The 25,640-nt window shown below is 39.4% G+C and overlaps 1 protein-coding gene across 3 annotated transcripts in view; it reads left to right on the top strand.

Annotated features, from left to right (window-relative positions):
- Positions 1-25,640, top strand: part of PLCB1 (phospholipase C beta 1) — a 389,757-nt gene that overhangs the window by 267,521 nt on the left and 96,596 nt on the right. For all 3 annotated transcript variants that reach the window (XM_086743965.1, XM_086743966.1, XM_086743967.1), the window contains exons 10-14: positions 3,085-3,231; positions 11,109-11,266; positions 15,735-15,817; positions 21,949-22,033; positions 22,524-22,701. In XM_086743965.1, coding sequence (XP_086600091.1) covers positions 3,085-3,231; positions 11,109-11,266; positions 15,735-15,817; positions 21,949-22,033; positions 22,524-22,701 — 651 coding nt within the window. The remainder of the gene's footprint in view (positions 1-3,084; positions 3,232-11,108; positions 11,267-15,734; positions 15,818-21,948; positions 22,034-22,523; positions 22,702-25,640) is intronic.

The raw sequence follows: 25,640 nt of genomic DNA, 5'->3' as shown, positions 1-25,640 counted from the left end.
CCTAGGGTTCAGATGATTTTAAGGCAATTATGTGTGAGATAAAAGAAAAAAAAAAAAAATAAAATTGTGATTCTCTCTTGTCCCTGTGTGAGTTTCTTTTCCTTGTAACTTTTTGTATCTAATCATCTCATTAAACCTTCCTAATATATATCTGAAGATAAAAGGTGACAGCTGTAATGGAAAGAACTGATCACAAATTATTTTTTTCTTGGCAATATCTGTGGTAAATTTGTAATATGCTTAAGAAAACAGAGAACAAATCTCACCAATCAGTTGAGGCCATTTCATTTTGGATGGCTGTCCGTGAGGATCATCCTCACTGCAGTTGGCCTCAGAATATCGTTGGCGTTGGTCACAAACAATCTACTCTTTAATATCCAGGATACAAAGTCCCTTTGACATCTGCCGTCTCTCACTGGTGCAATATGGGCTGTAATTGAACTTGCAAATGACTTCACTTTCTGAAATGCTGACTGCTTAATTATGATGGGGAAAATAGCATTCTGCAGCCATGAGCTCAGATAACTCTGTAACTCAAACTCTGTCGTTATACGTGTGGATAATACTTGCTGTGATTCATGTTAATACTGGCAGCAATACGGAGAAGGACCACTCTGCGGACCTTGTTTTACTTCAGCGTGGAAGGGAGCACAGAAGCAGATTGACCCACAAAATAGAGACAAGGGAGGGAAATGTAGGCCTGGGCCGTGCTTCCTTTCATCCCAAAGGTGTTCAAGTGAATAAGGAACCTAAGCAGCTTCAAGAGGTTATGCCGTTCAACTCCCAGCTTAACCCACAGGTTTTCCTTGGGTCATTGTCTTGTCAGTTAATTTATCCTTAGCTTCAGGTCTCCATCTGAAAAACAAGTGTTGCAGGGACGCTGTTTTTCAGGTTTGCTCTGAGGATTGAACACAGAGGTCACTCTGAGAGGCTTGAATACTACATCTACAGGAATCGACCCAAGTATCTGTCTAACAAAATGGAAGTCTTTCTTTCTGAACACTGTGTGATTGTGATGCCACAGTTTGAGGAATTGTGTGTGTGAAAATTACTGTGTTTCATTTTAGCCTGGAGCAGGAATGACAAAGCAACTTTAAACCTCCTAGTTTGGCTGGAAGGAACACCTTCAAAACATCACAGAGATACTGAAGATGACTCTGGATGAGCCACCTCAAACGTCAGGAGTTGCAAATCACTACAACGTGACATGGCTTTGCTCGTTCCCCATGCAGCAGCTATCCTGTTCAGATCTTTCCTCTGTGATGTTGCATGTGTGTTGTGAATGTACACCACAGACCGTGTCTGTATCCCAGTGACCTTGGTGCAGAGTGTTTCTCTTAAGTGCGTTTTAGCTCAAGCTAACTCCATGATAGTGCCTGACACTCTTTACATCCATAATGTCTCTCTGGTACATTCACGCAGCAGATAAGTTGTTCATAAATCTTTATTTCATGAAGAACCTCAGTGGTGGGTTTTTTTCCTGATTTTCTCCATCTTACATTTTTTTTGTGTGAAAAGGAAAGTACATAGGCCTCTGTCTGTGGATGATTAATTACTCTGTAACAAAGCAGCTGTGGAGCCTGACAAGATTGCACTCAGATTACAGTCTTCAAATAGTGGATGGACTTGGTGTTTTTCCTTCCAACCGTCTCACAGTTGTCATCATAAGAATGAAAGATAATGGCATTGCTCTGTATTGTCACCACATTTCTGGTTGTATGAATAGGTTCATTTAGTGCAACCATCTTGGGCTGTTATGAAAATCGGGCATCTGAACTTAAGGTTGTTACATCTTTTCCTCTCAGATCAAGAGCCAAATCCCAGGGTCCAAGCACAGATTTTAAGTAAATAAGTTATGTACTGTATTTGCATCATGTTGTGGTTACAAGCTTTACAAAAATGATGCAGATTTGCCCATTATTTTTTCATATGCTAGAAAAATATGTGTAAGTTTATCTGTTTTATGATAAATAGGAGTTGGTCCTAGAAGGAGAGAGTAGCAGAGTTAGGAGTAGAATTACGTCTCGTTTTTCAATGCCATAGTCAGTCAACTAATTTTTTTTTTTTTTTTAATAGAGATATTATGCAGGATATTTTGAGTTGGGGACAAGAGGTAAGAGATTCTTGTTATTGGGAGTCACCAGGCACATAGCTGCTTCAGGGTTCTTCAGAGATACAGAAGATCTGTTTTGCTACAGGCAGTAACTGAATTAACTAAAGCTGTGTGGTTGAGTACATCTACAGGTGAAATCTAGACAAAAATAACAAAAATACTAGGCAAAGAAAAGTGTCTCAAATTCGTTTGGTTAAGCATTAATTTTCAAATATTTACTTTGGATTTTTGGTTTCTTTTAGTCTAAATGTACAAATCAGCACCCTAAAATAAACCTTAGGGAGAAGGCTTGACAGAGAAATTCATCGTGATGTAATAAGCACAGCTCCACGGAGATCAATGGTGGTATTTAAGCTGAGGACAGGACTCAGCTTTCTAATTTGCCAGCAGCATTTGAAACGATCGTGTGTGCTGGCACTCCAGTGAGACATGAATTGGAAGACAAATATAAAAATTACAAAGCAAAGCTTAGCTCCCACTTGAAAGGTGGTTCATTTAATTTGCTTTGCTTTGCTGTTTGGTTTCATTCATGTACACACACTGAATCGTATTCAAAAGAGGTCAAAGTTACCTGTTTCTTTGTGCTGGTTTCTTGGTTTCCTCTGGAACGCGTTCTTTCTTTTGTCCCCAGAAGACCCCTTTTCTTGATAGGCTTCGATTTATTTTCTCTGTTCTTATAGCCCTCTGTAACTCTCATTCCCCTGTGCCCTTGATTATCTGTAGACACTGATTATGAAATGGTTTATCTCTGGTACAGGTAAAGGGATGTGTGTTACCTGCGACTTTTATGGCTGAAAATGAGGTGATAGTAACAAAAGAATATATGAGTAACTAGATGAAGGCCAATCTGATGATTATATGATCTTTCACACACACCTTTTTGTAAGTGTGTATTGAACATAACATCTGTGTGTCACAAAATCAGTGTTTTAAATTAATTGGTGCTTTCCCTGGATCTGTGTTTCTCTCAGGACAGATATCAGTGGATGGATTTATGCGGTATCTGAGTGGAGAAGAAAACGGCGTTGTTCCACCTGAGAAACTGGATTTAAATGAAGATATGTCTCAACCACTGTCACACTATTTCATCAATTCCTCACACAACACCTACCTCACAGGTACAGTGTTGGAGAGATCTGATTTCTTATATTAAAAAAGAAATCATAGCATATTGGCAGTGATGCAGTAAATTATGATGGAGTCTTCAGGGATTTGATTGTTGTTCCAGCTGCCACGCACACGTCGAATATACTTTTCTTAACAGGTGAACAGCAGTTGCCTTGTTCAGGTAAGGTCTGATCTGAAGCCCAGTGAAATCCCTGGAAAGTTTCCCTCAGCTTAGATAGGATTCCAGGTTAAGGTCCGTATTTGGGGAGGAGAGGGAACGATGTACTTTCTGTGACAACCAAGGATAGCCAGACAAGTGTGCGAAGCAGAATATGGGAAACATCTCTGTAGCTAATAAATTTGCCCCTAAACATTAAATCTGACAGTTTGTTGAGCTCCATGAAATCTGCTTTGATTCAGAGATTAGAGAGATCCCAACATGGCATGTAGCTTTCTGACAGTCCATTCATATCTGCAAGGAATGGAAATCTGGTCTCTGACAATAGCTAATATCTGAGCTGATCATGTTTTTAGAAAGGCTGAGCCCCCAGAAGCTCCTGTTAATTTGAATTAGAGTTAATGAGTCTGAGCTGTGTTGTATGCACAGCAAAGTCAACAATGCTTTAAGATTCCAAAAAAGCTAAGACAGTTTAGGGATCCAACTTTTGGCCCTCCTTTTCTAGTCTAAGATGCTGTTAACTTGTGAGAAAATAATTGTAAATTTGCTATTTTAGTTTAGTTTATGTAGGAAAAACATTTTTGACGAGCAGATGTGTACAGGGAGTTCTCTCCTATTTGATTTGATATTTGCTTTGCCTTGTCATGTTTGCTCTAATGACTTAGAATAATGTTAAAAAAAAGAAGTAATGCTACAGTGTGTGTTAAAAATGTGGCTCGTGGATAACGTAGGCTGTTTAATGTTATTAACAGACTTGCTTTAACTGACCAAGTCCTTCAGAATGCCAGCATGCCAAAACATAAACAAAACCATGCGGCGGTGGTGCCCAGTTTAAGCAGACCATGTGGCAGTTATTTTCATCTGGTTTGTGTTTGTTGTAGCACTTTCTACAGCACCTTCTAGTGCTTTCGTAAAGTGAGTGAACTGTCATTGTTTCCATCACACACCATTTTTCAGAGGTTTATATCTTGGCTGTAGAATGTGTTTTGTGCTAAAACTTGTCATGTAAGTATTCAGCTTGACAGCTGTTTTGTTTCTCTGATTTAAAATAAGTGAAAATCAGTGGCCACTTTTAAGTTATGATTCCAATATGCAGAAATTTATGTTCTTTGGAAGAGCAAACACGTCCAAAGCAAAAGCCATTTTTATGATATTTTGCAGGCCTCTTACCTCCAGCATGGACTTTGTTCTGTCAGTGAGGATTAGGACCCACTTAAGCCAAACGCCGCAGCTTTATGCACATTTTCTGGAAGAAAACAGTAAAGCTGTTGGACAAATGTGGGAAGCGTAGGCCCACAGGGAGAACAGACGGTGCGGTTTCAAGTTGGTATGAAGAGATAAAATGCTGCTCTCCCCTCTACTAGCATGAATTTATAGCCAATACCATACCACGGGTTTTTATCAGGACGGAGTCATGTTCTAAAGGTTTAGAAGCACAGAAGCCAAAGAACAAAGAATTAAGGATGGGAATTTATGATTAGTCCAACCTATTCTAAATTTTTTAACTGCACCACAAGCAACCTAACATATTTCATTATTTTATGAGAAAGCTAGTTTACCTTGAGACTTTCCAAATTCACTTTGACTTGTATGTGAGAGTCTGCAAATCATCTCAGATTGCATCTACAGGTTTCTTTGCCTGCATTTCTAAATAACTTCACAGGCTACATTTGGATGTACAACCCTCAGTCTTAATTTAACACAATATTCCTGGCTTAGTAAGTTGAGGGGAGTGAATCAGAGTAAACTCAGGGGACGATGCAAAATAAGTTTAAATCTCTTTCAAATTCAATTTCAGAGTGTGTATTTTCGCATTTACAGGCACAAAACACGTGCCCTTCCCTTTTAGTGGGTTCATTATGTTCAGTAAATGTGTAGCAGCTGGCCGACGGTGGGATTAATGATGTGATTTTTATCTGCGTATTACAAAACCTGACAGCCTTGGATTTTGCTTTGAGGCTAGGCCAGATACAGCAATCACATTGCCATTTATTTTCTTCCAACAAGGACTTAGTAAAATTAATAAAATTAATGGTGGCAGACTATTCTTGTTCCCAAGATTTCAAAGGGTCTGCTCAAGTGCTCGTCATTTGGAAGGGAAGCTTTGGTAGCACCTCTGCCCTCCTTGGAGCTGTGAAATAGCAACTAGTCATGTCATAATTATCAGGACAATAAGAAAACCGTTCAGTCTAGCAATACTTTGATTACTGTGTTTAATGCCCTACCAATTATCTCTCCCTGTGTTAGTTTTTTAAACCCACAAAAAGCATGCACAAAGAAACAGCATTATAACATTAAAAGAAACATGTGCACACTCTGAATTTATTTTTAATTACCCTGATCATTTTCCTAGCCTTTAGTAGAAACCCTTGGCAGTACATCAAGTCCTGATTATTTATTTAGGAGCGTTACTGCTTTCCTTTTCTTAGGAAAATGTAATTTTTAAGAATAAAAGTAAAAATTCATGAAGAGTAAGTGATTTACAGTGAACCTAGGCTAGCTTAAGGAAATGTCATCTTTCGGAAACTTTTTTTAATGTCTCTCATCTTTTTTTCTCACTCGTATCATGTTTATTTATATACTCTCTTGAACCCTTAATGTGCAACACTGTTTTTTTCTGGTTTCTCACCAGTCTCACCTCAGGTTACAGCTGTTGTCATGGTGGGGCTCTGCAGCATTTCTCCCAGCAACACCTATAGTCAAAGACAACTGATTGCGTATCGGTATCAGCATTGCATACTTTGATGGCTGTGCACCTTGCTGTTGTATAGGTGAAATGCAAAATATGAAAATCACAAGCCTTTGACACGTGTTTTGGCTGAAAGGAAAAATGATAGCAGCAGTAGGTGGCAGAGCTACCAGTTTAGTGCATATGGACAGCGTGGGACTACACCACTCACTCTCAGCACCTGCTTCCCTGCTTACAGTCCAGTACTTTCAGTTGTTTCTAGAACAATATCTCATGAGGGGCATGTTCTTGTCTTCTTTATTGCTGCTATGGCCTGTCCTATGCTGATCGGGGCTCCTGATCCGTCCTCCAGCCATCCTCCATCTTTTCTGTTCTCAACAGTTCCTCAGTCCTACCTGTTGCTGCTTATTATCTGTGTTCAGCACTTCCTTGAAGCCTTCTTCACCTTCAAAGCTTCCAAGACAGTATCTTCACAGTTTTCAAGATGACAGCACTATACAGAAGGGAAGGAAAGCTGGGCAAGCCTGCTCTGAGCACGAGTTTGTCATACCACCAAGAGCAGTTTTGGCTGGCTGCGCTGAGCTCAGGTGATCGGCTGGCAGTACCCAAGGCTCTGCTCCCTTCCAGCCCAACCAGGTCCTTACTGATGGACTTGAGGGCAGGAGAGCTTCGGGAGCTCTTGCTGAAGAGAGAAGCTGAGCTGAGGAGGAGCCGTAGCTGTTCTCCCACCAGCAGACCCAGCTATTGCTATCCAGCAATCTGAGGCAGATAAATGAGGTGTTGGGGTTATGGTTTATCTTAGCATGAGGCGTAACGGGTAAAAAGGAGAAGTAGTGGTTATTGTGCAGCTCTTGCATCCATCAGCAGTTTCTGCAGATACTTTTTTCCCTTCCAGCTGCCTTTATTTTTCATTATTCCCCTTCAGAATATCATAAAAGTTTGTGTAACGCTGAGGAAGAAAGCTGAGTTTTCGGAGATGAATTTAATTGGCACATGATGGGTTCACCTCACGGGAAGGAAGCAGGAAGCTACAGAACACTGTCTGCTCCCTGTGGCCTGTTCAGTGCAACTGTGGAAGCAGCTTCCACAGTTGTGTTTTTAAACTGACGTAGCCAATAAAAAAAAAATAAATCACTGGAGGGAAAGCAGTTGTTGCTTCAGAAAGCGGAAGGATGATCTGTGTGGGAGGTCTGAGGTGGAACTTTCTGAGACACCAGTTCAGTACCCTGCTCTCAAAGTAAGTCCTAGATGTAAAACATATCCTGTATTTTAAAAATGCTGTAAATAAAACATAGCTTCAATAAGATGGTGGTTCCCATCTGCCTGGCTCTCTTTTGCATCTTCCTCTGAGGCAGTTTGGCTTTTGTGAGAAGGTGACTACTCAATTAAGCAGACTCTGAGTAAAAATTCTAAAATAAAATAGAAGGGTCTCCTGCTCTGTCATATTTTATATGACTGTTCTGATTTTGACAGCTAAGTGTTCCTCCTAGCACTATTAAACCTCAGTTTATCTTTTTCTTGTCCCAAGGGATAGCTGCCCCCCGCCTTACCTTCTTCACCCATGCCGGTGAAGCCATATTCTAAGTGAGGGGGTTTATACTTTTAAAAGTGAGCAGAAACCTTCTAAAAGGGAGAGAACAAATTGTATAAATTGTCTCCTGAAGGCAAAATCAATTATTCTAATAGAGATCAGCAGCTGACACCAATATTTCTAGAGGAAGCTTGCCTCGAGTTCACCTTGCAGAGGTGAACATAAAGAGTTAAAAAAAAATATTGTTTGGTCAGATCTGAGATACTGGATTCTCAAGGAAGAAAAGTCAAGATCATTGAAGTGTTTTGGTTCCTTGAAGTAATATTTCATTCACTGCTGCTTAGTGAGTTTTCACGATTTTCTGTGCTTTCGTTTACTTGCTCTCTTTAGGCCAACCAGTTGGAGCATATTGAAATAAGAGATATGTTATTTTCTAACTCTCCCTCTTCAAGGAGGATAAAATGGTGTTGAGGTTTGGGTAACCTCTCTGACTCCAGCAGCAGCATTTGAAGATCTTCAAATAGCTGCAATCTGTAAAACAAAGATTTGGAGAGCCGGCAGCAGGGAAGGGACTCTGTAAGTAGATCCTGGTGGGTTCCACTCCCTCACTACAGCTGGAGAGACTCAGCTGGTCACTCAGCGTGTCTTTCTCAAGTGGGTCCCACAGCTCGGACGAGGGTTGCCCCATGAACCCTGTGCCAGATAGTGGGAGCTGCCCAGGCACTGTTAGCAGCTGAGCCAAAATGCAAACGCAGAGACTGGCCAGCCCCAGCCCTCCTGGCTTATGCAGGTGTTGCATCTTCTGCTCGGCTGGACCTGGATCAAAACTGACAGCAAGTGTGTTCCTGCTGCTGGCTGGAGCAAGCCTGACCGCACATCCTGCTTGGGTCCGATGTGAAGTGTTAAAAATAACAGCCATAGGGTGAGAGCCTGCTTTTGATATACATCTGAGCAGTAGCTTAATATGTCACGGTGTGGGGTCTGATTTGCTTGTCCTGTGCATGTGCTCTGTTTCTAGAGTAGCGAAGAGTCGGGTGACTCTTACAGAAGTGTGGAACTGATGTGTGTGGGGACACATGGCTCTTATCCTCAGCTTATATCAATTAGCACAGGCTCAGTTTGCTTAGTGTCCTGTCAGGTATGATTTGGCCGAAGACTTTTTTTTTTTTTTTTTTTTTTTTTTTTTTTTTTTTAGAAAAGCAAGTTTTTGTCAAAATCTGTTTGTCCTTATCCAATGTAGGGTGATGGGATACAAATATTACGGTATTACTGTAGATGCTGTATGTATTATAGAAGGGAATGCATAATGTTTTCAATTTCCAGAATTAAAAAATCAATTTTTACTCAGGATATTAAAAATACCATACTGGAAGTATTCCCTTTAGTGTCTGTCTTAGCACATTTTAGAATGCATCTATTAAAGGGACAGTTTGGAATAGATGCAAATTGAGACTCACATAGCAGAGATTTATAAATAATATATGCAAAAAAAATCATTTGAGAGAACATTCCTAATATTCCATATGTCAGAAAAAACAAGCTATTGAGACTATTAAAACATTTGCTAGGGTTTTGCACTCTGAGTGGGAGCCTTTCTGAAGATTGTTTTGGAGGTTAAATATCCTCTTACCCTTAACAGGAATCCTTCCAAAACGTCTGAGCCTTATTAATAGGGCGGTGTGGGGAAGTGTCGTATGGCAAGAGACCGTGTCATGATCTACTCACACGCTTTTGAAGGTTAAGGATTTGCCAGTAGTCTCTCAGGAAGTAGGGCGGAGTTTGTTAATCATAAAATGGTTTGTTAACCAAAATTAAATATGCTTTGAGGGAAAAGAAAGACAACATGAAAGCAGTTTTCTAAGTGAATGCAGTTTTGTAGGTAGCAGAGTTCAGAGGATCCATATGATGAGAGCCAAGTTTCCATAAGCAGATGCTTAGGGATGAGTACGCAGAAATGCATGCTGGTGTACCCTGGCCCACACTCCTGCTCGTTTGTGTCCTGCAAAGAGGAGGAGCCACTGCTTGTTCCAGCCGTTGGGATTGCACCAAAAAGGCTTTTGTGTAACTGAAGATAACCTGCCATAATCAAAGGGGAATCATAGGAAAAAGTTAAATGAAAAAAAAAAAAAAATGTTGTCACTTTGCCAACTCCATTTGGATTTTCAGAACCTTCTAGCACTGGCCAAGTTCTTCTGTTCTTAACATATGTTTCCTGCTGGTTCCAGCAGAGAAATCTTACAGATTTCAACAGGAGTAAAGTTAATACCTTGTAGGGGATTGCTCCAGTTCATGTATCAGACAGAAACGGTAAACAGGAGTTTTCGAATAGAAGGATTTTTCTGTTACAGATTTTAGTGGAAGGCAAAAACACAGAGAAAGCAGACAATGCTATTTAGTGAAGCAAGCCCCAAAACGTGTAGTTCCCAGCGTAAAACCTAAACATAGAACCACTGAGACAATAAAATGAGGATTAGAGTAATCTGCTTTATATGATATGCCAGTCTGGAGGAAGTATTTATATATCCTGCATCGGTGAAAAATTTTTAGTGTAAATTAACTCACTGCCTCCTTAAAAAGCAAGTGAATTCCCCTCAAGAAATCCAGGAAAGTCTTCTCAGGAAGTCTGCTAGAAAGCAGCAAACTGCATCCATTTTCTTCACATCTAAAAGAAGTACTAAACCATACTTCCGTTGTCTGTACTTCTCTCTGCTGTGAGGAATTTGTATCCATATGACTGGAATCAAACCTTCTACAGCAGGCGAAGACACCTTGGCTGGATATCCTTCCCTGAATACAACTGGATTTCCTTGTTGGGGTTTTTTTTTTGTTGGTTTTGGGGTTTTTTTTTTTGTTGGTTTTGTTTTGGTTTTTTTTGTTTGTTTGTTTTCTTTAATACTTCCTGAGTTTGGGAAAAGCTGAGTTTTCCTTGTTTATTTTTACATTTATATTATGTCATTGTTGGAAAATGGTAGTTTAATTAAGTTTCTCCCTAAATAAGACAGTATCACATCAGGAAATTTAACTGACCAAACTCAATGTGATGATTAGTGTATTAAATATTTATTTGAGTCCTGGTAATGGTACTGTTAGTGACTGTGCGGGAGCTTTGTTTTATCTTGTATTAAACTGCGTTGTATACTATGAGAAAATGTGATCTTGCTGTCCTGAGTCGCCTCTGGATTTCACATTGCCCGTTAAAGGATAGCAAAGTCTTTTAGAAATGAGCTGGTTTATTTTATGTATTTGATGCTGTCAGAAGTTTTTGAATTGGCTTCAGTTTGGTTATTTCTGAGGGCAGAACCCAAACCACGACGTGAACTCTGCCTAAGTAATTTCCGTTATGCTCTTATGCTTTTTATATGCCTTTGAGTGTTTTTCCTCTCAGCCGAGAGTAAAAGACGTTGTTAACTCTAATTACTATTAGATTATTTGTATTTATTCCCGAGGCCCAGAATGACTTCCCTTTTTTTATGTTCTTGTGCCGTGGCAGCTGGACAGCTGGCCGGTAACTCATCGGTGGAGATGTATCGGCAAGTGCTTCTGTCAGGCTGCCGCTGTGTGGAGCTGGACTGCTGGAAAGGACGAACAGCTGAAGAGGAGCCGGTCATTACACACGGATTCACTATGACAACTGAAATATCCTTCAAGGTACAGCGATACAGCGCACTGGTGTAGCTGGCTTTAGCTGGGGTGGTTTCTTTCATGTAAAAATGTGTCACAAATACATTGCTGGAATGTCACTGTAAAGGTGTAAGGGAAAGAAAAATGCGAGGGCAAAAATGTGTTTTAAGAGGAGATTTTGGAGCACATGCAGAATCATTTGAAGAGAAGAGTTGCAGTATTTGGACAGGAAGAGGTTCTTGGTGAGCATGGCAATCAGAGGAAAAGGGATATTGTAGTCTGTGCCAGCTGGTGACTGGGCTCAGCGCCCAGGTCCGTCCTCCTGTGCACCTCCCTGCAGCAAATCTCATGGAACAGGAGAAACAGAGTAGACCAACAGCCAGGGCTGAAAGACCAAATATTGCCACTACAGCTGGTTTGACACAGTGTAAAACGGGTCTGCAGATGCGTCTGGAGCCAGGAGGATGGGGAGGAAGGACTGGTTTGTGTTCCAGCTTCATAGCATGCAGCAGGGAGGAGGGCTGAGGTGAAGGCCGCAAGGATTTGAACAGCAGTGACCAATGTGTCTTTTTATTTTCTCTTGTTGGTAAGTGGGAGACAAAAGGGCTGAACTGAGGTAGAAAGCATCAGCTGTTGTGAAAATCTCAACAATTTGCAAGCCTTTAAATTCCTATGAGCAGACAATAGGCTATTCATCCCCAGATGGGCAGGTTCCTTCCACAGGGTCCAGACATTCATCGTTGTATCCACAGTTTAAAAAATTAGTAATGGTGCATTCAGTGTTACCATTATGTGATACTTAGGATCAGATCTAAAACATTAGCAAACGAAAAGAAAAATTAGCCTCTTTGGAGATTGTGAGGGGATATTTGTGCCATTCAAACCCTAAACATATAAACTGTATTACTGAATTTCATCTTCCATTTCATTTTTCTGTAGAAAGAAAAGAGGTAGATACTATACCCTTAGCCATAACCTTAAATCTTTTTGTTATTCTTAAAGATATTTTTGATCCAAGGTGTTAGAGGAGCAGGATGGAGGTGTTTTCCTGTAGGATTAAGATTGGTAGTTGGCACAGCTTGTAGTGATACATCAGGATATCATTTTTGAAGTATGAAGAAATAATTCTTTCTTGTCTGAGACACTAACTCACCATACAAATGCGTTTCTAGACTTACCTGTGTGCCAGAAGATGTGGAAAAATGTTCATTACTGAATTTGGTTATGGTACAGGTGTTAGATGTGGCTTCTCTACCAGCTCTAGCTTTGAAGCATCTCTCACACGCTTGAAGCATGAGTTTGTTGGGTTGGGTTTTTTGTCTTCTAGTGCCTTCCTTTAGGAAAAAAAGCAAACAGTACTGCCACATAGCACTAGAACACTCGGTTCTTTTTTCCAATTTGTTTTCTCTAACTCTTCACTGATTGAGTTAATCACAGGAAAATGTAAAACAGCCATCTTGCACGTTTGTTATTAAATTTCCAGTTATGTTTATAGGAAGCCAATTATGTTTATAGGCATAGAGTTTGATTGCTGGAGGTCCTTTAATTAAGGAAGATAGCTCTCAACTCCTTTGGTCATGAGCAGGTATTTAAAACCAAGTTAATCTGTTTCTTAAAAAGATCTTTAGCAGGAATGAGGATTATTCCTGATTGTTTAGATGTTCAACCCTAGGCATTTGTTTTCAGGAGAGATAATGGAGGGTATTTTAAACCTACTCAGGAATATTTCATCTGTCATTTCAGGGCAGATATTTTTTTCTCCACTCAGAAAAGTGTAAAAATGCATCGACTGCTGGTTTCTTTTCAGCCCTGAAAGTGTGCTGCTTGGCTGAGAAGACGCAAAATAATAGTGAAATAACGTGTCAGAAGTGTGTGAATCAATTCAGAGTTACCACTGGGTCTTGAATGCTGAATCATTTATCAACACTTCTGACGTGACCACGGCACACAGTGCTTCTGTGCAGTCTGTCAGTTCTCACTGCCTCACATAGGCTTTCTGAAGTGTGGAGACGGAAGCAGTATATACTCCCCAACCTTATGTTGCTGGGGTTTTCATGGTTTTTTTTTTTATTTGATTTTTTTTTTTTTTTTTTTTACCTTGCTTCATGACACATAGAAGTCAGTAAGGTTTTTCTCAGCTGCACATTGTGAGCTGCTGCCAGGAAACCAACGGTATTTTTCATGCCATAACCAGGAATCTGTGCGTTTTTACTTTATCTATACCTTGGAGACCTGTTTCAGGTGAGTCATTCTGCAGCTGGAGTAAAGTATGGAACTTTACATGTTGTTCCTCTCTGACGGTAGAGAGTTTGCATTTACATTTGAATGCAGTGCAAGACTGAATCACCAGCATACCTGTTTCTACACTGAACCAATGCCTGAACTTCTCATCCCCAGATTTCATCAGTGTAATCCTGATTTTACCCTTTGAGGTTATTTTCCCCACGCATGCTGGATTTCAGAACTTTTTACAGTTGAGAAGGTAGTTGAAAATAAATCTAAGGATTTGCTCCACAGCTTGAGCAGTGTGTAGGATCAAGAAAGGCCTCAGGACTGCTTTTGGCAGTGCCTCTTACGTCCAGCCTCAGGTGTTCTCAAGCCCTGCGTGATGCTCCATAACCAAGGGGAGGGTACAGGTGGGTGGAGACCAGTCCAATGCTAAGGATCTGGGTGGATGTAGTGATAGGACAAGGAGTAACTGCTTTAAACTGGAAAAGGGCATGTTTACATTAGATGTAAGCAAGAAATTCTTCAGTGTGAGGATGGTGAGGCACTGGGACAGGTTGTCCAGAGAAGTTGTGGATGCCCCATCCCTGGACGTGTTCCAGGCCATGTTGAACAGGGCTTTGAGCAGCCTGGTCTGTCCCTGCCCAGGGCAAGGGGATTGGAACAAGATGATCTGTGAGGTCACTTCCAACCCAAACTGTTCTATGATTCTATGACTCAATATTTGTAACCCGATTCTCAGCTCTGCTGTTCCCTTCTAATGGCAAAATTGCCTTAGATGCTTTTGAGAACCCCACTGGTTCTGAATAGCGTTAAGGTGGCACCAGCACTTAGCGATTTACTGGAGCTGGAAAGAAAACATGCAGCGGGAATCACTCCATCGTGCATTCCCCCATGGGATGGCCGCTGCTGTGAAATTGCAGCTTCCTACCTGCCTTCGCCCAGCCTTCTGCACTATTTACTATTCTTCCAATAAATGCTTTCCGTTTCTGCTTTCTTTAAAGGCTAGAAGTGCGCTTAGTTGAACCAAATGAGTGGTTAGTGATATGTGAGGCATTTAAATATTTGGTGATTGTGATTTATTAAATAGTTGTTCGCCACCTCTGTGTGCTGAGAGCTCTAGTTTCTTATCTTGTAAGAGATACTGCAACAATTTGTGCATGAGCTGTGCTTTTTTCTAATTACGTGAAGACTGTAAATTTTGGTTGTATCCTCGCTCATATCAGCAAATCCTGAGATGACTTGTGCTTTCGTTCCAGCCCTGGATTCTGCAGCCCAACATCAGAAGAATGTATTGTTATGCTTCTCAGTTGAGCCTCTAAAAGTACAGAAAATGAACAAAAGGCATCCCTGGAAAAGGCTTGTTTAAAATAAATAAATCTTTTAGACTTTAGTCATCCTTATGATTTGATAGGGAGCAGGCTTATAGGTTGTTATAAACTCCGGAGTCTGAGGTTCTTACAGACTCCGGAGTTTGACAGCAATGCCCTGTGGAAAGTCTTCAGTGTTTTATAAGTTTTGGGTTTTTTTTTTAAAAACAGATTTGTGTTCCAATAGGAAAACACTGAATAATTTGTAACAGCGAGTGCATTACCATGTTGTGCACCCTACTAAAATTAGTGTCGTCAAATGATTCCTCTACTAGACTTAGAGTTGCTGTTTTCCATCAGAGCTGAAAGGAAACCTCTACAGAAGTTTCAGTTTCTGAGCCCTCTGATGGCTACTACACAGCCAACTGTTTTAACTGAGAAATGTTTTTTCTTTTTCTCTTTTTTTTTTTTCTTTCTTTTGCCTTAAAGGGTTTTCTCTCATCAAGAAAGAGGGAACTAAAACTTGTGAGTCAGAGTAACTAAGGATTTTATGGATACGTGCTTGTGCTGATGATGTTTAGAAGATACGCATTTGTCAGAGCGTGTTTATTATTATGCAGAATAGTTCATGGAAGTCATAGCTTCAGGCATGGAACAACTCCACACAAAGACCAAGTTTTACATTTAAACTATTGATTTAGGCAGATATAAGTCATTTCTTGAGAAATGTGGTGCTTGAGGCTTGTCAGACATTTTGGAGATTTGATTACACTTCAGGTTGAAAAATTTGGCTGCTGCAAAAGCACATCCAGGGCTTTCTGGGGTGTTCAGAATGGAAGGTCTGATTTCAGGCAGTTTGGGTGTGATTTCAGACCTCTTTGGGTCTTTTCTGCCTTTGAAGACAAAAATGCTGTTTCTTTAGACATAATTTTGTAACTGTATGTATTTTGATTCTTTAGGAAGTGATAGAAGCTATTGCTGAATGTGCATTTAAGACATCACCCTTTCCAATCCTTCTTTCCTTTGAAAATCATGTGGATTCGTAAGTAATTACCATGTTTTCCTGTATGATGTTGTATTTTTTATGTGGCAGTTTTATTATAGGACATGATCAATAGCTCTTACCCCCCCCCAAAAAAATTGTATCAGTCTAAGTAACCAAGATGATCACAATAAATTGGGCATACTCTTAAAAACCTTCCTGAATTACAACCTTCCTGTATGAAAGAGAAAGTTTGAATAGTTGTGAGACAAATTGTGTTAACTTTACGGTCTCAGTATGTCCTGCTGGAATGTAGCGGTACTTCATTAAAGAAAAAGAAGCAGTATTTCACCTGCTTAGAGCCTTATTCTGCACTATAAGCACATTCTGTGCATGGAATTTGGTCCGTTTCATGTGTGTCAGAATTAGAGGCCAGAACAATAAACGAGCTAGGATTGTGAAATAGGTGGTATGGATGGCCAGGAGCTGTTTTGTTTCTGCGAAAAAAAATACCAGGTTGCCTAAGCTGTTTTATTTTAATTACCAAGAAAGGACATTTTTCTGTGTAAGAAAAGAAGAATTATGTGAGAACACTTATAAATTTGTCCCAGTGATCTGGTTTTTTAATTATTGTTTCAGTTCTGATTTTTCTTTACTTAAAGACTTTAACTTTGGGTTTGAATATGGAGACCACACGGTTCAAAGTGGGGTGACGTTGAAACGTAACACGTGCCTTAACTTCAGTTGCCTTTTCCCTCTTTTGTTTTCTGCTGTGAAAACATTTTCAATGCTTCTGGGACCAGTTTGGACTGAGAAACTTTTTTTTTTTTTGGTAGTATGAAATAAAAAGTAGTCCTTGGGGCAGCTATGAATTATTTAATACAAATCAGAAAAGATGTTGGCACTTTTGCTTCTTGAAGAGGAAAAGGGTGAGGGCTAACTGTATTTCCATTGTTTTAGGAAGAACATTCCCGTCATAAGGGAAGGAACTGGTAGAAGCTGCTATGCAAGAATGTTTTTGAGAACAGATGTGACAATACTGATCAAAAATGCTGTAGGTAGAAAAATGTAAATTCTGAGAGCTGAGAGGCAGAGAAAAATCAACATCCCATTTATTTTAACCAGAAGGGTTACATTTTTCTCCCTTTAAAGTCATTAAGACTTAAATCTTCACGTATTTCAGGGTGATCTGTTCTATTTTAGGAAAGTAAACAAGTAAAATGTATAAAATAAACACCTGTCAGATGTAAGTTATCTACAAAAGTGCCTTTAAAACTATAAAATGAAATGCTGTCAAAATTATGGATGGTGTGATACTGCAGGAATATGTCAAAAAGAAAACAGAGTTACTGCTGCATTATTCTGATCTGTACAATTTGGCCCAAAGAACCGCTGGACCTTTCTCTCCCGAAAACTCCAGTCATGGAATAGTGAATTATCCCTAAGTGTGTTGTTTGATGTCCTGTGCTACGACGCAGGTTTTTAGCAAAGCAAGTCTGCAAAAACAATACCAAATATTTTCTCTTTCTGAGGCTTTATTGCTGCTTGTTATTTTCTGCTGCAGTAAATCATCTGACTTAATGTGTATGATTTCTAATTTTGCTTTGGCTGAAAATAATTTCTGGTTATTTTACTGACTGCTGCAATTATCCCTTCATTTCTTCACTAGTTGCTAGAGAAATCTGCAATTAGTCATGCCACTCACAGAAACCTTCACCTAATTTCATGGAATGCTCCTTTTGTCTTTTAATTTACTTGAATTGTTGTTTTTCTCCTAGATCTTAGAGATGAGCTTTGCCCTAAGTGTTAACAAAAAAATGCTCAGTGTTTTTATAGAATTATTGTCAAACAGATCCTATGACATCAATTTCTAATTTTGGGTGACCACATTTTTTTTCTGATTTTCAAGTTACAACAGTCAATATTCTTGTGTGAAATGCTGGTCCCATACAAATCGGTAGAAATTTTGGCATTGGCTGAAACTGGTTTTAGCGTGTGTTCTGTATTCGTTGTTTTTAAACAGACTGTGATTATCAGAGGTAAATAAGATTTACATCACCACCATAGATATGACATCGTTAATCACTACTGGACTTAAAATGCCATTTTTTTTCCTTCTGGTTTGTGTTCATGAGAATATTTTTAACACGTTTTGTCCACCTAGGGAACAAATCACTTACTAGCACATAGTGTTAATCATCTATTTTGCTTTCTTTTGATGTTTTTCCTGGAAGGACTCCTCTGTAAGGTCTTTAGACATGTGAGAATTTTAATTTCCTTTACTATAACTCCACTGTGTAGTATATTAATTCTTACCTGTTATTATACAAGAAAAAGTTTAGAAAAAGAGGCAGGCATATAACATTCAGAGTATAGAAAATATTATGTATGCCATCATTTATATTGAAGTCAAGACATGCACACTGAAAAAAAATAGCAGTGAGAAAAGATGTGGTTCTATCAAAAAATAGAAAAGTGCCCTGAAACTGTTGAAAAGACCTCAAGAAGACCTTGACGTTTGAAATTGGGCTTGCAAGAAGATAAGCAATCTGCACATCTGAAAGCAGACACTCTATAATTAGAAATGCACCGCTGACGTAGCAAAAAGGTTAAGTGATCCTTGAGCAGTATCCATATAAGATTGCTTCCAAGATTAAATTTAATTACAGTTATTCATATTGCTACTTTCTTGCTGGAATTGTTATTTCAAATATTAACAGGATTTTTATCACCTTTTCTTCCTACACTTTAAATTATTTTAAACTCTTCTGGGAAGCATCTGTGTCTTTGTCTTATTCAGAAGGAGGATCTCTGCGGAAGCGATAATAATATAACGTTAGGAGCAGTAGCCGTGCCATAGAGCCAAAGAGGCTCTGTGATTGACCTTCATAATAGGCATAATACAAACACAGTAAAAGAAAGGACAAGCAGTACAATAAGGGTAATGAAAACATTTCTTAATATCGTTTATATTTCCAGATCTCCAGGTATCATGTTCGCACTTTATCATCCCTTACCCCGACACATTTTGGGGGCATATGTAAATTAGTCTATGTGCCACCCATCCACGTCTGCACAGTGAAAAATCATAAAGTGGATAAAGTCACGTCTTTTGAGGCAATCAATTTTCATTACAATACCTGAATGCTGAGAGAATTTCCAATAACAGTGGATATGGACCAGGAAATACCTGCTTTTTTGTTCCATAACACAAATGGAAATATGTTGATGTAGAAAAGTCAGTATGTCAATCTGTTGCTCTGGTTCATAATTCTGAAAGAAGGGAAAATTTAAAAAACCCCTGATATTCCAACTTTTAAAATACTATAACAATAATACATAATCTGTGGTATTACTAATGATCTATTTCTTGAATCAATATATATATATATATTTTTTTTTTAATAGACAGAGAGAGAACGCAAACAATACCACTCAGTTAAATGCTAATACTCCTAAATATTTTTTGTTCCCTCTTAGGAGCTTTTAAAAATATCTGTGCATATAGTCCAGTTCACAAAGACAAGTCATTTTGTAATGTCAAGATTTTCCTATTTTGGCCTTGTCTACCACTGCAAAATTTTTTGTAGTATTAAAAACCGTTTGTTTTTCACATAATTTTCCTTTTCCTTCTTCTGGGATGCAGTGACATTGGGATTTATATGCTGAACCGAAACAATGTTCCATTACATTTTTCGCTTTTGCAAAAATGAAAGTTCTCACTGTGTTCTCTTTGAGGTAAACTTGTAATTAAGCACAGAAGATCAGAAGAATTTGTTCTAGCTGTGGTGACAGGTTTAAATTTATTAGATTTAACCCTTGTATATTTTTTCCGGATTCCTGTCGAGAGTTCTTTCTGGAGTTGGTGTGCCCATTTAAAGATGCTGATGTTGCATCTAATTACCAATATTTGAATAACTGTGCTCTTTTGGTTCAAGGAGATGTCCTTTGAACTTTCTGGGTTCTGAGACCATGGGTCTATTCAAAGTAGACACTGGTGGAGAAGACTGAAATAAAATTCACTGTAATGACCCCTAGACCTGTAGCAAATACCCAGTCTGTTTGCTTACTAGGGTGAGGTGCCTTTTTTTCCCTTGGTAGCTGGCGGTGGTTAGAAATAGCTAACGCGCTGTCATAGCCCGATCTGTTCTTCCCATCACCTTCTCCCTTGTGGGTTCTTAGTTCCGCTGCCTTGCTTGTCTTCATCTTCATTTTCCATCCTCAGCTAAAAGTGCTTTTAGCATTTTTGCAGAATTGGCTGCACGCGGAAGAAGAAAGTGTTAGTGAAACACCATAGTGATTTAAACTGCATGCAGCACTTGCCTGGCTTTGTGGAATAATTTAAAGCCTCCTTGCTCTATATTTTCGCAATGATTGAGCTAATGACTGCTTCACCCCATATCTGCTTCGAGGGACATCCAGAATGCTGATCCCAAGGAAATTACAAAAATTTGATTTTCGGAATCAAATGCTACCCGGCCTTTATCTCTGGTTTGGCCTTGCTGACCCCAGGGAGAGCTCCAGTGCCAGGTGCTCAGTTGGTGGCTAATGACAAACCAGGCACCGCAGTGGTTGGACTCTTCGTTGGCGAGAGGAAAAACGATCACTCCTTTTTTTTTCCTATCTACCCAGCTCTATTTTTTCAAGAAAAATAGATCCACGGTAACATTAGCACATACCGTTCATGTATCTTCCACGATATGCAGATCATAATTAACAGAGGTTGAGGAAATGATACTAATCAAGATAAACCTGTCCTTTTATTGAGACTTCTCAACAGTGTGTCCAAAAAGGAAACTTTTAAAGATACCTCAACTTGGATGTTGCAAATTTTAAACAGGCACATAAAACAAAAATACACAGTTGTCTAAAATTAGGAGGCTGACTGTAGCACTGAGCTGCATTTTAACGTTATTTGAGTAATATATTTCTGAGCAGTGTGACCTATCTTCAGTCAAAAGCTCCCAGCACTGATGTGCAGGAATTCTTCGGTTCATTCTTCGGTTGCACTTTGGGAAGATTGATTTTAAGTGGTGTTTACTGAGGTTCAAGTTACTTCTAGAGGATGTAATGAAAACCGCTGAAGTAATGTACTCTGGTAAAATTTGACGCTCTATCTGATTTTAAATACAATTTTAAAAAATATAAAAAGGAATCTGACCACATACCCAAACAAGCTAAAATGATCATTAAGCAACTCCACCTAGCAGCTTGTTATTACATCCTGATCTCCCCTAAGAAGGCTGGCCTGATATGTTGGTCCCAGTTATATATGCATAACATGCATGCAGTATGTAATTATATGCATATAAAATAATAGTTACACCAGCACTCGTTACAGCAGTTCTCCAAATTGGCATCATGCCTCTTGGCAGTAGCACAATTACATCTACGCTGTGACTTCTGCCAGTGGGGCTATGTCAGGGGAAGTACTTGTAAATGAGCTGGCAAAAGCATTGCAAGCTTTTGGTGGAAACCTGGCCCAGGAGGTCTGCTGATGGGTCAGTGCTTGGTCGTGGAGCTACTTCTCTACCAGCACCTGTAATCAATGCAGTTTGCTGGTTTTGAGACCCAAATAATGTCTTCTGCCCCTTCTTCTCCATGGCTGTGCCTTATAGATGTGCTGGGTGATGTGATAGGCACCCTTGGCTGGACAAGTTTAACAGACACACCTGCACAGGAGACTGCTTTCTGTGTGTTTGGTTTGGATTTTATGCCTTAGGTTAGGTATGACAAAAAGGGAGTAAAATCCAGGTGGGGTTGTGGGGGCAGGAGTGAGAAGAATGCCAGGCGTGTGTATAAAGTAACATAAGGTAAGGAGGAAAATACTTAAACTTTGAATTAAAAAGTTGCCTGAAAGAAGCAAATTCATGTAATGGTTATTTCCCTAAAGGCAGCAACTGACAACCTCATTTTTTTTTTCCTAAGTGCATGGGAAAGTATACCTCAATGTTAAAAGTACAGTTTCATTATTATTCAATTGACTAGTGCATTTACTTCATATATGATCCTTTTGATAAGCTCTATCAGAGGAATCAGAATAATTACGTGATATATCTAGGTCTCTCTGGAAAAATTCACAGCAATTGGATTAGGAAATTGTATCTAGTTTAGGGATGTTAAATATTCCATTACTGCTGCTTTCGCTCTGTAGCATTAATAGGATTCATTTCTTTCTTTCTTTTCTTCAGCCCTAAACAACAGGCAAAAATGGCGGAGTACTGCAGATTAATATTTGGAGATGCATTGCTTATGGATCCATTGGAAAAATACCCGGTAATGTGATTTGGTATTTATCAGATCACAAATATCTGTGTGAATTTTTATTTAAGTCTTTCCGTCCCTTGTCATTCTTCGTACATGGCTTTTCAAAACAGAGTCTACAAGGGGTTAAACAATGTGAGCTGTCGGTGACTTAAGCGTATAATTTCTGATGCAGAAATTGTTCTGATGCAGTGAATTGTAATTTCCTAATTGCAATTGATTCTCATAGCTGCCATTTTTTAATGTAGGCTTTCATATTTAACTAATACTTATTTCGGTTATTACTGTAGACATTTTGTAAAGCAGTTTTCTTTTCTTCTTAAGTGCCCTCAGTAGCCCTGTTTCATTGAACGTTGAGGTTACCTCTTTTGCAAAATACGTTTCATTTTAACAGGGCTGATAGAGGTTACAAAATTATCTTGCACCATTTGGCCCCTAAGAGATTGCCGTAAGCTCCTTTCTTTTGTTGTTGTGACGAATTTCTCTTCCTTTTTTCTGCAAGCTTGAAGCTGGGGTTCCTCTTCCAAGCCCTATGGATTTAATGTACAAAATTCTGGTGAAGAATAAAAAGAAGTCGCATAAGTCTGCAGATGGAAGTGCGAAAAAGAAACTCTCAGAGCAAGCTTCCAACACGTGCAGTGATACATCTAGTATGTTTGAACCTTCCTCCCCTGGAGCAGGTATGAATTGAATCTATAAATATGTTTCTCCCTAAAACACAATGGCCTAATTACAACTGTAATTGAAGCCATTTACATGGCTTTAGTAAGGTGAAGGTACACCAGTGTGGGTCTTACTCAGTAGGAAACAACGCTAAGTGTCATTGATCCAGAAGGGTCGCGGCTGAGGAGTGACTTATGGAGTGACCTAAAGCTCGGTGATGTGTGCTAACATTTATCTGCACTGCTTAGAAAGTAGAGCGAGCTGCCAGCTCCTCCACCCTTGGGTGCTTTTTCTTTGTGCCCAAGCCCAATACCAAATATAAATGTGGTGGGTTTTTTTTTCCTGTTGCCTCTGAGATGCGCCTCCCATTTGGTGCCCTTTCAGACTTACCCCATTGCACAGGAGAACTGCAGTGGTTCTGCAATGTCTTTAAGATTCAGAATAACTGTGAGATGTCTGTTCCTCAGGCAGGCAAGGCTCAACCCACGGTTGTGCTGCATTAGTTGGGAACGGGTCACAGACCTCTGTGTAAAGTGCTGTAAGATGTTGTTCTGTTCCAGAGATGGAAGCAGGCAGAAATACTGCAAACAAATATTTGTTACCATCAGGAATTGTAGGGAGTGCAGCCAATGAAAAGCAGTGTATTACATTTCACTTGTTTGTTATTAGAGCGTTTTTAAAATTGGAAATGAAATAGAAAATAGAAATAATTTCATGCATATATTCTGGTAATGCCTACGGGATCTGCAGGGAACCATTGTGAGTGTTGATATGCAAAAATTAGAGAAGGTCTTTGTCCTGGAGAGCTTAAAACCTAACTAGAAACAACAAAAAGAAGTGCAGAGAAAAAGATAAAGTAAGGATTTTCTGTAAACCACAGGAGCAGATTAGCAGCAGGACAAACAACAAAATCTGTATATGGTGATTCCCAGCCCAGTGTCTGTTCCCTGCGCTGGAATTTCTTCTTCCAATTAAGACTGAAATTCTGGATTGCTAAAAACATAGATATTTATGCCTCAGTAGTAGAACATTTATACAGCAAATGGAAAGCTCTACTGGAATACAAGTTTGTTATCATTTGCCATTAAAAAAACTTTTTCCATTGTTTGCAATTTTTTCTAAACTCTGATTAATTGAGCTGAAAATCTTCACGCTGGCAGTTTGCCTCGAGCTGAATTAAAAAAGAAAATCCTCCTGTATTTGTGGATAACATTGTTTATCCTATTAGAAGCAAAGAAAGAGTTTTCAACTATTGTGTTAAGAAACTTTGAAAAGGACGTCCTTTGGAGTAGGGCTTGGATTTCAAAGGAAGATTCATCCTGGTGTCAGGAATGATTTGATACTGTTTTATTGATTTGCCTTAGAGAAATCCCAAGCAAGAGAAAAATAAGTGTGCGTATGCCAACTGACTCCTTTCCAACACTTGAAATCAGCCCTGACTTCCTAACTCTACATTTTTGTTACCAGCACATAGTGAGAACGCAGTGGCAAAGTGTTTATCTTCTGCTACATTATTTCTTCTGAGCCCCTGATCTGCATAGAGGGTGACAGCTTTGTCTTTCAGCATCCTCTCTGTGAGCTTTGTTAGGAAAAGACCCAGGCTGTGAATCTAGATGTTGATGGTGATGCGAGGCAGGGGATCAGTCCCATAATAACGTGTGTAATTTTACAAGTTAACTGTGAATATGATGTCTGTATTAGCTGTATAACAACCTCTGTTAACTGTAGGTTGTGAGGATGAACACTTACAAATTAGAAAGTGCTGCAACTGGGATGGAAAAAATGATGTGGTCGATTGGTTCATCTGTGACTGCCAAAAGACATTACTGGTAATCCTTCTGTCAGCCATTGTTTCTCCTTTAGGACCTGTGCTTCTTTTGGAGAGTGCAGTTAGTCAATATTTTTTTCTCTCTGTGTCATTCAATACTTGATCCTAGATCTAGCATCCTCATCTTGCAGTGAATTTCTGTGAGGGTATCCAGGCTGCATATGAGCACTTGACAAACGGCAGTGAATTTATCCGAACAATACCTGTGGGAAGTGGAATAATATTAAGCCAATTTTATCTAAGGACAGCCGAGTCTGAGAGAGCTTAAGAACAGTTCAAAGGTGACTGACAAGGGACATCGAATATTTGATTTTTCAATAATACTTCAAATTTTTAAGTATTGAGAGCACAACTCCAGAGATTTCAGCTACAGCTTGCAGCTATGAGCACGCCACATTTCTGTAAATCAGATGCCAGATTTCTGTCTGTGAGCATTTGAAATGGTGAATTTTTTTTTTTTTTTTTCTAAGATCGCTGTGGCAAGACCCAGTGAAGAACGTGGTTCCATGGGGCAGTGCTCAACAGTCACCATGACACCCTTCTTTTTCCTGCCTCGTTCCTTATGTGCATGTCAGTATCAGCAACATGTAATGCTGGAGTGCTGCAAGCATTATGCTCCTGTACCCAGTACCGGTCTCTTTCTGGAGCATGAGAAGAGTAATGCAATTAAAGACTCACTAAAGGAAGCCTAGTTCTTAACATTTCTTAACATTAAGTGTTTCAATACTCCAACCTTAATATAATCTTTACATTTATGCAAGTTGGGCGTATTTTTCAAATAACTGTTGTGTTGTATAGCTCCTATCAGAATTACCACTGACCTCCAGGAGAGTGTTGTGCTGATTTAGCCTTCTTGAGATTTTACATGAGTTTTTTCACAGCTGTGCAAAAAATATGGAGATTTGTACTTCAGTTGATAGCAAGTTTCACTGTGTCTCACACTGCTTGAGGTTGGATTTAAACTCAAAACACTCTTTTGGTATGTTGATAAAACATACTGTATGGAAGCTAGGTGGTGGTGATATAGTAGCAATAATTAAAAAAAACAATTCTGAAACGAGCTTTGCGGAATGGCTTGCAAGGTGTTCAAGAGACTGCTATAAAAAGTAGCTTTGGTAGGGTATAATA

The sequence above is a fragment of the Chlamydotis macqueenii genome, chromosome 3 (assembly GCF_036417535.1).
Source record: "Chlamydotis macqueenii isolate bChlMac1 chromosome 3, bChlMac1.mat, whole genome shotgun sequence".
NCBI lineage: Eukaryota > Metazoa > Chordata > Aves > Otidiformes > Otididae > Chlamydotis > Chlamydotis macqueenii.
The sequence above is the reverse complement of the archived record's forward strand: the minus strand, read 5'-3'. Positions and strand labels throughout refer to the sequence as shown.